The sequence below is a fragment of the Sinocyclocheilus rhinocerous genome, unplaced genomic scaffold, assembly GCF_001515625.1.
Source record: "Sinocyclocheilus rhinocerous isolate Xijiao unplaced genomic scaffold, SAMN03320098_v1.1 scaffold208, whole genome shotgun sequence".
NCBI classification, from domain to species: domain Eukaryota; kingdom Metazoa; phylum Chordata; class Actinopteri; order Cypriniformes; family Cyprinidae; genus Sinocyclocheilus; species Sinocyclocheilus rhinocerous.
The window spans coordinates 398,121-413,139 of record NW_015650085.1 but is presented as its reverse complement, the minus strand read 5'-3'; the positions used below and the strand labels follow the sequence as shown (position 1 = coordinate 413,139).

Genomic DNA, 15,019 nt, shown 5'->3' with positions numbered 1-15,019 from the left:
TGTTTATATAATTAAAATCATTGTTAAATATGTCAGTGCATTATTATATTATATTATATTATATTATATTATATTATATTATCACTACATACATCTAATGCATATTCCTTGTCTTATGGAGAATGTTTTCTCAGTGCAAATTATATTTAAAAAAAGTTTAATAAAAATATTTTTTAAAATCTTAATAATATTAACATTTGTATTAAAATAAATATTAAATAAATACATATTACATTTTAAAATAAATTATATTAAATGAAAAAAAAAACATTTTAATAAATATATACATATATTAAAATATTAAAATAAACAAATAAAAAAATATTTCACAAAAAATTAACTTGCTCCTCCTCTGAAACTACTTTCCTTTTCAAATGACATCAGCAGTATTTTTAACCTGTCATATAAAGACCATTTTTCACAATCATTCCCAATGAATAAAAGTCTCATTCTATTTTTTTTTTTTCGAGTTTATATGTAGTGGGAAAATATGTTTCACTCTGAAATATGTCACATTATGAAAGCAAAATGGGTTGTGAATGCTGTTGAATTTAAACAGGTTTTTAAATGAACAGGTTTATCAATTGTTCCTTCTATACTTCACCTAAACCATGACACGCATTATTCATTAAAATCTTCATAACTTGATCTTTATATAATTAAAACATGTTTTGTCACATGAAAGCTCAAGCGCCCTGCGTTCGGGGGTCAAATGTCTCATTTACTTCATTCCAGTGTGGAAGAAAAGGACAAGGTTCTGTTTACACAGCGTTCAAGAAAAGCCTCGAGAAGATACTGAGAGCCGGCTGATGTGGCGCAAGCTTTCTAGCTGACCCATTTTAAGCCAATTAGTGCTTTATATTGATTAAATGTCAGTGATAACAGCCCTTCCAGTGAGCACAGATTATAACAGCTGTGATAGTTCCTGACAATGCGGTGGTTTGCCTGCTGAAAGAATGAATACAAACCACACTGACCCACGGTTTTCACTGTAATTTACATCTTTACATCAGCAAAACCATCTCACAATATACAGTCACCTTTGCCCAAGAAATGCTGCACAAAGGAAAGGGTTATTTTTCTCCGCTTAGCGTCAGGAAATGAGATTGAGCGGATTGAATCAGGTGCTTAAACAAATCCCAGCCTCTTTCTGAATGCGCCTGTGAATGCGGAGTGATAACATACTTGTTGAATTGCTCGGCGAAGATGAGGTTGGTGGAGGTGCCGGTGATGGTGATGAGGCCGCCGATGGTGGCTGCGTACGTGATGCTCAGAGACAGGCACTTGCAGATCATGTGGTCTCTATTGGTGGGGTACTGCGAATCCCGCCGGATTTGGGGTTTCTTTGGTGGAGCAGGGATGCTAATTGGAGCCTGTTTGGGAACAAGTAATGATTTTAAAAATCAAAGAAGCCCAATCTGCAGAGTTATTGTCAGCTAACTGAAGGTCTCACCTCTGGCAGGTATCCATTTGATTCTTTAGAAAATTCTGGACCGAAACCAGGCTTTAATGTCAGACCATTCAACTCCTAGAGTATGAAAAACACATTTCTGTCATGACAACTCTCAGAGGGATACATGACAATGTTAATGTATTTGGTCTTGGCGGAATAGGTACCGAGACTTGCTACTGCCAATACATCTACAACATGCTGCTGTGAGCATGTAAGAAATACTGCTGCTGCAAATATAGCATACATGAAATAACCCCCATATAGCATACATGAATCACCTCGTAGCAGATCTATACAGGTGGAGCTGGGGAAGGTGGAGGGTTTCTGAAGCAAGCTGAACCAGCTACAACAATCACTAGTCATATATTTGAATGATTTCTCCGATCACAAATGCAGCCATGGTTTTATGTTTACGCGGCGCGGCGCAACGCAACGCGTAAAACAACAGTATAAGTCATTATAATCAGTAATTATGTCCCCATTGGATGCAACAAATGCCTCGTTTATAATGGGTTTTCATGTTTTTGTCTCGTCGCTCCGGCCGGACACGGCATCGACAGTATGGTGAGGGGCGTAACATTTCCGTCACACGCTTGAGGTATTCGGTCAATCACAACGCACTGGATAGCTGGCTAATCAGAGCACACCTCGCTTTTCAGACCGATTAGTTTTGTAAAAATCGACGCGTTTCAAAAAGGCGGGGCATAGAGGAGAAACAATAATGTACAGTATGTGGAAAATAATGTGTTTTTTTTTTACTTTAAACCGCATAAACACATTTCATTACACCAAATACACAAAATAATGTTCTTTTTAGCAGCATCATATGACCCCTTTAAACAAATGGCATTAAAGTGTGTTCTTGAGCCATATCTTTTTAAATGTTCCTAAAATAAGATGTATTTACCTGGGAATCAGTCAAGAATGGCTTGACTTGTTTTCAGACAATGTACCTAAAAAATCTTATTTAGATAAATAATCTTGAAAAATGATATATTTTTGAGTGACATCAACACTGAAATTTAAAAGGTGACATAGATCATATTAATCAACTGATTGCATGAATCATGCAATTTACTCTTTTTTGAAAAATATAAATACATTATATTTAATGACAGTAAGCATGTTCTCTGTGTTATTTGTACATTCATATAACTTATAATTACATAAATCATTTAAATAAATAATTTCAAGGCAGTGTTATTGTAGTCATACTGTCATAGTTATTGTTAATATTTTTAATTAGATTTTATTTGTATATTTTCTGTGAATTTTAATTTAAGTTTTAGTAGTTTTTCTTTAAATATGTCAATATAACTTTTATTTACTTTTTATTTCAGTTTTAGTTTGAATGATTTTAGTTCATCAAGTTAAACTAAACGAAAATGAGTAATTTGTATTATATTTTATTTCAGTTAACATTTATTTTATTTCAAGTAACGAAAATGTTTTTTATGGCTTTAGTTTTAGTGCACTATAATAAACATTATAAATACATTTAAATTATAATTATACGTTTTATTTTATTTTAAGTTTTTTTTAAGCATAAACCCCCCCTTTATTTCTTGTTTACTTTCTAATTTCTAACAGCCATAATTTTGCAGTGTCAATAAACAATTTTGTCTTACCTCATTCAGCATACAGACTTCATGTTTTTCACTGCAAAACAAAGAAAAACTTCAATGAATAAGCTTGTTTAACAGATGTAGTTCAATACAGTTGACTGTATCCAGACACTTCGGCTCACTTGTGTTTGCGGTCCAGCAGCTCAAGGTGATTCTTGCTTGGTTCTTGGTTTTCCTCTTTGTCTGTGAAAGAACAGAAGAATTAGATCCAAAATACAGCTAATAATAAACGTAATACATGCATGCAGACCTTCTCAGACTCACCGCTCTCCTCGTCCTGTGTATCTACAGTCACCGAGTCTTCGAGGGAGTCGGCGATGCCGGTGCAGATGAGCTGCTGCAGCACGGCTTCAGCGATGGGCATCACCATGGCCGTGGTGGACGTGTTGCTCAGCCACATAGAGAGAAAAACCGTGCAGCACATGAACCCCAAAACCAGCCTACAACACAAACAGAACACATGCAGGTCACAGAGTCCATCTATAACTGTACATGCGTGTTAAACGTGCTGAATACATACATGCCAGGTTTGGCCCCGGCGATCATGACCATCCGCAGAGCGATGCGTTTATGCAGGTTCCACTTCTCAATGGAGGCGGCCAGACAGATGACCCCCATCAGCAGCAGCGTGGTGTCCTTAAAATATTCAGAGGCCACCTGCAAACACACACAGACATTTTAGCATATTTTCTGAAAGTTAGGACAAAACGCCCCTCAAGTAATGTTTATGGAATGTTCTTATAACTTCAATAATATTTGATATACGTTCTCATAACATTCTGAGATCAATATTCTTGGATCGTTCTTATGATGTTATTTGTACTTTATGAACATTCTAAGAAACATATTTGTAACCTTTAAATAAGGTTCTGATCCAATCTGGACATTTTAACATTCCCAGAATATTTAAAAACTTTCAAATAATGTTATATTTTGTGCAAAAATAAAGTTAGTAGAATGTTGTAAAAACATTTTTGTAACCTTTAAACATTTTAACGTTTTTGGAATATTAAAGAAATGTTCAAATAACGTTTATTTTGCGTAAAAATAAACATTAGAATGTTGTAAGAAACATTTTAAATAACATTCTAAACATGACAAGAAAACTGGATATTTTAAAGTTCTTAGAACATTAAAAAATGTTCAATTAACATTATATTTTGTGTAAAAAAAAAGGTATTAGAATGTTGTAAGAAACATTTTTATAACCTTTAAAGAACATTCCAATCACAACAAGAAAATTGGACATTAGAAACATTTCAAAACAAAAGGTTTTCATAACCTAAATTTGTTACCTATGGCTCTTTTATTTTGCGTAAAAATAAACATTAGAATGTTGTAAGAAACATTTTAAATAACATTCTAAACATGACAAGAAAACTGGATATTTTAAAGTTCTTAGAACATTAAAAAATGTTCAATTAACATTATATTTTGTGTAAAAAAAAAAGGTATTAGAATGTTGTAAGAAACATTTTTGTAACCTTTAAAGAACATTCCAATCACAACAAGAAAACTGGACATTAGAAACATTTCAAAACAAAAGGTTTTTATAACCTAAATTTGTTACCTATGGCTCTTACTTGAACTTACAAACATACTTATAAGTACATTACCAGTATGACAGAAAATTCAGTGTTGTTTATAGGGACTCGGAGCTTTTATTGCAATCCCCTCTGACTTATTTTCTGACCTCTGTCCACCATACGCAGTTAAAGCCTTTACTATCACTGATCTAAAGAACTGCAACATCATTTCAACCCTGCAAAAACAATGGCATAAATTAAGCTTTTTTTTTATTCAGGGTTGGTAAGATTTTTTAATGTTTTTCAAGTCTCTTATGCTGCCCAAGGCTGCATTTATTTGATCAAAAAATACAGCAAAAATAGTAAATAATGTGACATATTATTACAATTGAAAATAACAGTTTTCTATTTGAGTATATTTTAAACTGTACATTATATATATATATATATATATATATATATAAAGTCCAACCCAAAATCCATGCAGTCGGCAAAAAAGATTGCATAAAAAGTGGAATATTTGCCCAACATGATTACAGTACTTAAGATAACAGGTTGCTTTGTCAAGTTTGTCAATGGGATTTAGTCACATGATGCAGCATTTTCTTTTACATAATATCTTGGCAGTTTATTGTGGACGTGATAACAGGCTGGTGCAAATGAACGATCAGCAACTCTGAGAGCTGTAAAGCTCACATGCATGATGAAAGAAAAGCACGATGGCATTTTTCACTCTTAAAACATCACCTATAGAAGCCTCATAACCTGACAGAGAGGCTCAAATGCTCATGAATATAACCAAGTCAGACATCTACCCCAGAAAACAGGTCATATATTATATAAACCAGCTCTAGAAGCAATGCAAAGTGTTAAACATTTAACCTACAGTTTTCCAGTTCTTGTTGCACAAATCATTCTGTTGCATTCAATGAAAAGAGCACAGAGAGGTTTTCTTACCTCACTGGATTTGAGGACCCCAAACAGCGGGTACAGGAAGGCCGGGACGAGAGCAGCAGCTCCCAGCGGCACAGCTTCAGATACCCAATATACCGCTGTCACGATCAGGACATACGCACATGATGATTCCTACAGAGACAATCGATTCATCATTATGAACATTGTGTTTTATAATGTGATCTAAACACTGCTTTGATTTTTATTTGATGTTTATGGTTTACCACAGCATGCTTTTTGTACTATTTGTACTGTTTTGTACTATACATCCCAGAAATAGTTAACAAAGCCATTCTAAATTGAGTGTATTATAAACACAGTAAAATCTATTTTAAAGGAAATCATTAGTATTTATGCAGTTGATAAGTAATAAAATCCATTTAAATAAGATAAGATAAATAAGAGCTGATTACATGTACACTCTAAAAAATGCTGGGTTGTTTCAACCCAACTTTGGGTCAAATATGGACTAACCCAACTTTTGGGTTAAAAATTTAATGTAAAAATTTAACCCAATGGCTGGGTTAGTCCATATTTGACCCAAAGTTGGGTTGAAACAACCCAGCATTTTTTAGAGTGTACATATTTGAGAGAAGATTTGTATGCATCTAATATGCTGGAGTAAATAAGTTCTTCAACAAAATTATGAATTTAATTATGAGCAAAACAGCAGGAAAGCATGTGCGTCAGTCCGCAAATCAGCAGAAAAATCCAAATCCAATTGCCCTGCCAAATATTTGGACCTGGACACACAACACTCCAGCAAGCCACAAATAATTAGTGAAATACAAATATGATTTTAGCACATGTGAATCACTTTAAAGTCTGCATGCGGAGCTTAGACTGATAGAACAAACATTTGTCAGGTGACTCATATTTCATAATCAGATTTTATAACAGGCTGAGCAAAGAAAAGTTAATACACGCTCACACATTCCAGACATTATAAATACATCAGGCTAATGAGGAGGAGAAAGCCACTGATCCGTTGCCAGTTTGTGTTTATTGATAGAAATCTTCCTACAGATATTTGTATTTTTCAATTATTAAAGAATTGTCAGCACATATTAAATAAAATAAGCACCCATTTAAATTTTCTGCATATCTGATTTGCTCTTTTAGTGTTATTTCATCATACACAGTAAAATCTTCATTCAGAAATTGCTAATAAATTTCACAAAAAAATACAAAGAAACAAGACTGTAAATGTGAAATTTTGAAGCAGAAAGGCTAAAACGGTATTTTCTTGTAAAATGAACTCCAATAAACGTATAATAATAAATCATTTTTACACTGTATTGCATTGTAACATTTGTTAACATTATTTAACAATATTAGTAAACATGAACGAACAATGAAAAATGCATTTATAAATATTAGTTTACACTAATTCCAACATTTATTAATACTAATTATTAAAATCAAAGGTTTTATCTGCTAATATTATTGAATAGACCTAACATGAACTAACAATGACCAGTTGTTTTTTTAACAAAAAATGTATACTGTAAAAAAATCACTGTAAAAAATATTTTTTGAATAAAACAACGATCATAGGAGTATGTTTTACAAGAAAATATTATTTTAGATTTTCTACTTCAAACTTTCATGTTTAATTCAATGTGTTACTTGCCTTTTCTTAGTAATTATGATATTTGTGCAATTTACTAGCAATTTTAAGTGAAAATTGTTTCTACACCAACTTTTTGTTAGTGCATGTATGGTGATGCATTACTAATGCTGACCTTATTGTAAAGTGTTACCATTTTATCAATCTCAAAACTTCTAATGTGTGACATTAATAAAGTATTATTACGTAAGTTAGCAAGGGTATAATGATTCATGGCTTGTTCCCTATGGGACTTGAACCAGCAAACTTCTGTTTTTGGCCTTTTATGGCCTTTCTTCTGTCCCTCAGCGCTCCTGTCAAACCTGATTATCCCTCAGCGTGCTCCTGTGTTCATAAACTCTGCCCAGCACCTTTCTGCTTTCTCATTACCGCCCAACTGTGCTGAAGGACGTCAGTCTCCATTGGCACATTGTTTTTGTTCTGCTCTAATCTCATCATTGCTCATGAAATCAGTCCATTCCGATCCAGCTGATTTCTGGTAGAAGGTCTGATGGGGCATTGCTGATAAAAGAAACTGATGATTTCCTCTCATTAATCATGAACAGGGTAATCACAGGATTACGCATCAAGCAACTTTATTTGGAAACACACTTAAAATGACACGGTTCTGTTTCAACATCAACAGGAGCCTCTCTGTGGGACTCACACACATCGCATTCATTACATAAATGCATTGTGTGAATAATAGCTTTCAGTTGGCGGGTGAGATGAGATTGAGAAGTGAACTATTGTGAACTAACCCCTTTATTTCTGACTCTTGATGAAAAGTGCTATCAGAGAGAGAGACAAGAGGAAAAGTGATATAAGAGAGAGAGAGAGAGAGAGAGAGAGAGAGAGAGAGAGAGAGAGAGAGAAGAAAACCTGTGCAAGTGATCTAATCTTAAACATGTTTTGGAATGGCAAAAAAAGCTGTCATGGCAGAAGATAATGCCATTTCCTGATCTATAGGCGCTGTTTCCCCATTTGCCTAGATTCACTTTACAGCTGTTTAGATCAATTTGAATCACGTGTCTGATTACATTATAATGTCGCTTTGGATAAAAAACCCAAATGCATAATATCACATTTAAAAAATAAATTTCATTTAATGTGTTACTTGCTATTTCTTTGTAATTATTTGTGAAATTTACTAGCAATTTCTTTCTCTTTTTTTGTGAAGAATTTGGTACTTCAACATTAAGACTGATTTTAGGTTAGGTTATTTATATTTATGTATAAGACAAAGTATATTTCTTAGATCCTGTCACCATTTCATTCATTCATTCATTCATTTTAATAACATTTTAATTAATTTAATTAATAATTTTAAGTTTTTTTGTCATACGATAATTAATATGACATCATAAATTTGTAACTACTACTAAAAAAAAATGTTATGTTTTAGCCTACATATATTATAGTATGTCACACCAGAGGACATTGCAGAAAAAAATATCTATGCTAAATATGCTAAATGTATAAGTGTATTGTAAATGTGATTACTATTATTATTTTTTAATAGAGAATTTTGAGTAAATAATACGTAAAATGAGCACTCATTTAAGTTATTTTTTTTTAATGTGATATTTCATCATACACTGAAAAAAAGGTGTACGATTTACTTTGAAACAATTTTCACTCAGAAATTGCTAGTAGATTTCACAAAAAAATGAAAAGAAACGGCACTATAATTAACAGAATGAATTTAACGTGAAATGTAGAAAATGCCTACAATGTTAAAGCGGTAAAAAAAAAATTTAAAAAAAAGATTCTTTAAGCGGTTAATGCTCCTAATCTCATTTCCCGAAAGAATGAAATACACATGTATGAAAAATCAAATTCACTAAAACGATTTGCAAACAATTTTTGTAAGATTCAAGATGGCGTCTGATCAAATGAACGCAATGCCTCTCTGCAGGCTTTGCTGATGTTGGACTGAATCTAAGCTCCCACTTGCTACACAAACAAACAACATCTGTAAAACCTGCCGGTGTTTCAAACAAACAATTCCCGTCAGAACAGCACACTTGAAGCATCACGGCACCGACGCGCGACATGCTCTGATAGCGCACCTGGAAAACGACCAATCAGGTGAGAGGTCGCGGCGGCTCCTCGAGTAACCCCGAAGACCCAGGAGACCGCAGTCAATGAATAATGATCATAATTATCATGTTTGAGACATTATATAATTTAAACTGTCTGTCTTCCTCTAAAACAGCATTTTATTTGCGTCTACCCACATTTTCCATGTCACTGAAACTGTATATAAAGAATCCTTGCGGAATAAACTAATCAAAATCTACTTAAAACCACACAAAAAGTGATAATGTTTAAATAAAATGCATTTTAAACGCACATACCCAAAAGTAACCAGCGCGTAAAAGCGCGCGGAGAACGAGCGCGTGTGATTGTGGAAATGGCTGAGGATCTACTTACACTGCACGGGTGGATGAGAGGCAGAGGCAGCAGCGATAAAGGAATCATGACCACGAGAATGAGTTTCCGAGCCGTCCATATTTTTTTGATTAAGTCCATTCTGGCACCTTCCAGCCTCATGGGAGAACGCTTTGCTCAATTCAGCTCTCAGAAGTCCAGGGTTCTTCAAATTTTTCTTCAAGACGTTTTCTGTACTCCCCTTTCAGCTTTTTTATAAATTATAACTACTTGTCATTTCCCTTTTCGTGCGTTTCACGCGCTGTGCGTCTCCTCAGAAAAGTTTGCATGGATTGAGAGCGCAACTTTTCTCTTTGGTTCCTGTTTGAATGTGCCTGCATGTGCCTGTAGTCCTTCTAGTCCATCCAGGAGTGATTGCAGACCCTCTTATACCCCTTTCAGGATGTATTGATGATAAGGACACCGATGGCTCTTTTGTGTCTCCACCTGTACATGTGTCTATCTCTGATTCGCCATGCTTTCTTATTTTTTACGCTGTAAAATGGCACCAATTGCGAATACGCATGCATGAGCTGTCCTCTTAATGAACTTATTTTCCATGCGCGTTGTAAAAGCGTCTCCAAGGATGAAGATGAAATGTATGAGTACGCCGTAAAGGTAATTTTACTTTAATCTAACCATATCTCCTCCCAGTTTAAAGCCGGACCAATCAGAGGTGAATGAGTGGAGTTTATGAATGGATGTGGGGTCGCGGGGTTGCGATGCTCATGAGCCAAATTGAACCGTTTACATGCAGCAGCGTCGGTTTCTCAGAATAAACCCAACAGGGAGCAGAAAACATGCTGTTGAGACTGTCAGAAAATAAACCTGCATTAACACGCGCACAAAAGCTCGCATTAAACCCATATGTCATGATTAGTACGCAAATTGTAGCGCACACTTCATGTAAGCAGGCTAGTGCATTACTGTACACGGTTCCAAGTCAATACCCACTCATGCTTTATTATGACTGTTTTCCACATTTTAGCATAATAGTACAATCAACAAAACTATGAAAAAATGTTACACATATCTTCAGCATCCTGACATGATTTTTAAACAGTACTGGAGTTCACGTGTGTGCTGCTCCAACTGATCCATTCAAATCAATCAATCAATCAATCAATCAATCCATAGGCAGATTTCAAGCATTTATGAAAATGCCTTACTATCAAAAGGTTTTAAAGATAATGTGAAATGTAAATTCAGTAAGCTGTGTCCAACTGTAATTCTAATAAAACTATATTATTTTTTTATAATATGTAATTATTATATAATTTAAAATTTTATAATAAAATTCTGAATTATATAAGTATACTAATTATATATATATACACATATACATATTAATTTGATTTGATTTATATATATATATATATATATATATATAATTATAATTAATACAATAAATTATGCTTAACATTTATTATTCATTTACAATCGTTCATTTTAAATATAAATACTATAATAATTTATACATTTTTCTTACCTTTTTTATATTATGCTTAATAATCAGACAAATATCTACCAGTGTCTTCTGCCAGTTTTTAGTCTGTATCATTATTTATAAAGCACCAATTAAAATTAAATTAAACTGAATTACAACATCAGTCTGAATCTTCAATCAGTCCAATACGTTTTCAATTGACCATAATGTGCATAACACGCCACCTAGTGGAAAACAGAGCAATTATTCTAACTGAATTGGCATTTGTCAAGTATAATTAGTTTTAAAGACTGTACTGTGAAGGGCTGTCACAAGAAAATATCTGCAACGTAATGCAGCCAACAAGGAATAAAACCTCTATTCGCCGCTTTTCTGTTGCATAATGTGCTCTAAGTCTTTGTAAATTCTTTCTGAGCGAGAAAACTTAATCTGAGGAAATGCTGTACTAAACCAAAGCTTTGTTTGGTCACAATGGGGGACAGAGCTGTTTGTGTGCTTTTGTTTGATTGACTTCTATTCTCGAGTGTAATCACATTACATGTTCGGCATACGTCTACGCTTAAATCAATGGTCTGCTCTCCATACAGTCAGTAAACGGCGAATACAAGGTTGCATAACCTAATCAATGTTGCCTAAGTTACCTGTAAAGCTCTTTAGGGTTTTAGCAGGGGATGAATGTCAGTAACGCTTAAATCTTCAGTCAGGAGAGCCGCTGCTCCTGCATGAGGCTGTGAAAAGACCATGTTCTCCATGACACAATGCTGAAGATTAAGAGCTGTCCTCCTCTTGGACAGCGTTAAAAGGGTTTGATGGGGTGAGAGGAGCCATTAAGATCAGGTTTATATGGCATGATGTGGGCGAGGATCTCAAAGCATTACAGAGACTTAAAAGACGGGCCGAGGTGTTTGATTAACAATCCGTTATTCATGCTGAAGAAGTCTAACGTTGAGAGAGAAATCTCAGAAAGAGTGTGGGATATTAGGACTGTTTGCTCAAATGAAATGAGAGTCTGATTGTTTCCCTCTCAGCAGAGTCACGGCGAGAGAAAGAGGAGTCTGTCACCAACATCACTGCACAGAGACGTCACTGTCAGCTCTCAACAGAATATTATTAGCTGCTGCGAGCGAGTGAGTGACATGTGCTGCACTAATAGTGCTTATAATCTTTAGTATAATCAATAACAAGAAGGAATGAATGAATAAAGTAGATGAACTGACGCTCTTATAAGACTCAGTGTCGAAATGTGGCTCAGAATGACCTGCATTCACAATCAATCAATCAATCAAATGACTTGAAATGACTAGCACAGTTTTTTGTTATTTCATAGTTTAAAGTTTACTTTACTATTCTTTTTATAAAAATGTGGAAAATATTGATGTATTAGGAAAAACATGATTCAACTGGAATTTTAGTTTGGAGGATTCAATTCACCACAATTATTTAGGACTAAAACTAACTAGTAAATATGCCACCACTTTAAAGCCACAGTCTTGTAATCACGTGGAAGAGAGAGAGAGAGAGATGAGAGGAAGCAGAGCAGTGCATATGTTCATGAGGATGTGTGACTGCATAAACGTGTGTTGCATTACGCAAGCGGCTCATAATCAGCAGTGGAGCTGCAGCAGTGACAAGCGGCTTACGGAGGAGAAACACACAGCAGCGCTGCATGAGAGTCAGAGTAACTCCCTCCACCCCTCTCCCTCCCTCTCTCTCTCGTTCTGTCCCTGAGCGAACAGCCTGCGTTTGGCTGCTGAAGCACAGAAAAGTCTCTGGAGTCGCCAAGGACCAGCGGACATGAGCGACTGACATTCACACTTTCCATCTCATTTTTAACCCCAGACGTCGATGGCTTTGAAGGAGAGCCGCCTCACCTGGGGCTTCCTGCTGTGGTCTGTGACGTGGTGCTCGGCTCGGACTTTTACGCCACATGAAGGGTCTTCGGTCAGTCCCATATTTCATCGGACCACTCCACCTCTGAACAGCTCTGAGGCCCCTAAGAACAATTTCACAGGTGTGTATAACAACAATATTCGGTCATAATGATATAATAACTGCATATCATCATATAGTGCTATGCAAAAATGATCAAATTATAGTGCATGTTTCTAAACAGCATGTTTTGCATAACTTTTTCATAAAGAGCGCACTCAACCTGCAGCATTTACAGTCCGCAAGCATACAAGTTTATTAAAACACATGCACTTATTGTGAAATTCACGTGTTGGCTTTAAAATGCAAAATCTTCTTAAGGGTTTACATACAAACAGAGCTTTCATAATGGCTCAGATAAAACCACCAGTGCGAATCAGATCAGCCTGAACTGCATATAACTCAGTTCATATAGCTCAGATTTTATTATTATTATTTTATTTATTATTATTTTATTTAGTCATTTAGCAGACGCTTTTATCCAAAGCGACTTACAAATGAGGACAACAGAAGCAATCAATTGTAGTATTAAAACAACTAAAAACAGATCCAAAACTAAAGAACAACTACATATGTGTATGTACAGCCACACACATATACATATACATGTACATATATATATATATATAAATACATTCAGTATATATATATTATTTCATTTCCATTTTGTATGTTGAAGTACTGAAATAACTCAAATTAAATAAAACTAAAACTTAATAAAAAAACCTATATATAATAAAAAAAACTAATAAAATGACAACATTACTACAACTGTAACTAAAACTAAAATAGATAACTAATACAAATCAAACTACACATACATAATAAATACATTATAAAATGTTTAAAACAATCTATTCTGGGGGCCACGCATTACGATTGGAGAACATATAAAATATGCAAGCCATGCATACTTTGAGCGTACTTTGCTAATAGTTTATTGATGTTTCCTGACCTAAAGTCAATATGCATGACAGATTTGTGGATCTCTGACATTATCAAGCTAATACTTGAGTTTGATTGCATTATAATGAATCTGTGAAGGAAAAGACAGCATGCACAGGTGTCAGTTACCTTGAGGTTTATTGCACAGGTGAAACAAAGGATGCTTTTTGCCACGTGGTAATGGCGGGCAGTGGGATAGTTGGCAGTTTGTCAGTTCCGTTACAGGGTTACCAGCTTTGAAACTGAAATGGAGGGGGTTTTATCGCCACCGTGGCCATGACAGAATTTGCCCTGCTTTCAGTGCACGGCAAACCTGAAGGAGTTTGAAGTGGATCTGTCCTGGATAAGAACATGCACGGGTCAGATTTCATCCTAAAATCAAAAGAAAGGAATAAGAAATTAAATTCTGCTTAAATGGAGATATATTTGGTTTAAAGAAGAAGGTTAAGGACATTAAGATTTTTGCACTGTGGCATTTTTTTTCTATGATAATTTATCACAATTAGCCCCAAAATTCTTATTGTCAATGCAAAAAAAGAGAAAAAAGAAAAAAGTCTAATTACTGTAAAAAAAATTTATTATATATTATTTAATTTGTCATTTTTATGCATGTTGTTTTTTCTTGTACTACCTTCAATTTAATTTATAAAATAGTACTACATTTTTGTAATGCATTATAGTAAAATAATTGCATTACAGAATATACGTAAAAATATATTATGCAAAAATCTCATCCTCATGTGAAAAAATAAATAAATCATTATTACTAATAATATATAATGTACATTGTATGTACTGTAAATTATTTATAAACCATGATAGTAATTGTTATGCCTTTAATTTATCTTGATTTTAAATTAAAATAATAATAACAATAATAAAAATAATTGTATTTTTTACCAAATTACAGTAATGGGAATTTAATAATCACTGTTATATAAAGAACATAAAATTCCAAAAACATCCAAGCACATTACAGTAATAAGAATTTTTTGGGGAAAAGATTTAATTGCTATGATAATAATGCAGATAATCCATAATGCAGGGTTATTATTGTTAATTTAAGTTGATATACTAAAATAATTCAAACTAAAACTG

At 34.2% G+C, this 15,019-nt stretch overlaps 2 protein-coding genes across 4 annotated transcripts in view; one reads left to right on the top strand and one right to left on the bottom strand.

The window, feature by feature from the left end:
• The window catches only part of LOC107711470 (solute carrier family 13 member 4-like), a 15,740-nt gene extending 5,558 nt beyond the window's left edge, over positions 1–10,182 (bottom strand). Inside the window, exons 1-8 of the mRNA XM_016516449.1 lie at positions 9,604–10,182; positions 5,562–5,690; positions 3,599–3,735; positions 3,343–3,518; positions 3,201–3,261; positions 3,082–3,112; positions 1,454–1,528; positions 1,186–1,373 (exon numbers count right to left, since the gene is read on the bottom strand). Of these exons, the coding sequence (XP_016371935.1) occupies positions 1,186–1,373; positions 1,454–1,528; positions 3,082–3,112; positions 3,201–3,261; positions 3,343–3,518; positions 3,599–3,735; positions 5,562–5,690; positions 9,604–9,723 (917 nt within the window). The 5' untranslated portion in view covers positions 9,724–10,182. The remainder of the gene's footprint in view (positions 1–1,185; positions 1,374–1,453; positions 1,529–3,081; positions 3,113–3,200; positions 3,262–3,342; positions 3,519–3,598; positions 3,736–5,561; positions 5,691–9,603) is intronic.
• Positions 10,183–11,815: 1,633 nt separating this feature from the next.
• The window catches only part of LOC107711500 (uncharacterized), a 7,398-nt gene continuing 4,194 nt past the window's right edge, over positions 11,816–15,019 (top strand). Inside the window, exons 1-3 of one of the 3 annotated variants that reach the window (XM_016516489.1) lie at positions 11,816–11,861; positions 12,079–12,174; positions 12,887–13,058. In XM_016516489.1, coding sequence (XP_016371975.1) covers positions 12,893–13,058 — 166 coding nt within the window. In that variant the 5' untranslated portion in view covers positions 11,816–11,861; positions 12,079–12,174; positions 12,887–12,892. Of the gene's footprint in view, positions 12,175–12,698; positions 12,720–12,886; positions 13,059–15,019 lie in introns of those variants that run through there. The other 2 variants (XM_016516488.1, XM_016516487.1) reach the window with 2 other exon arrangements.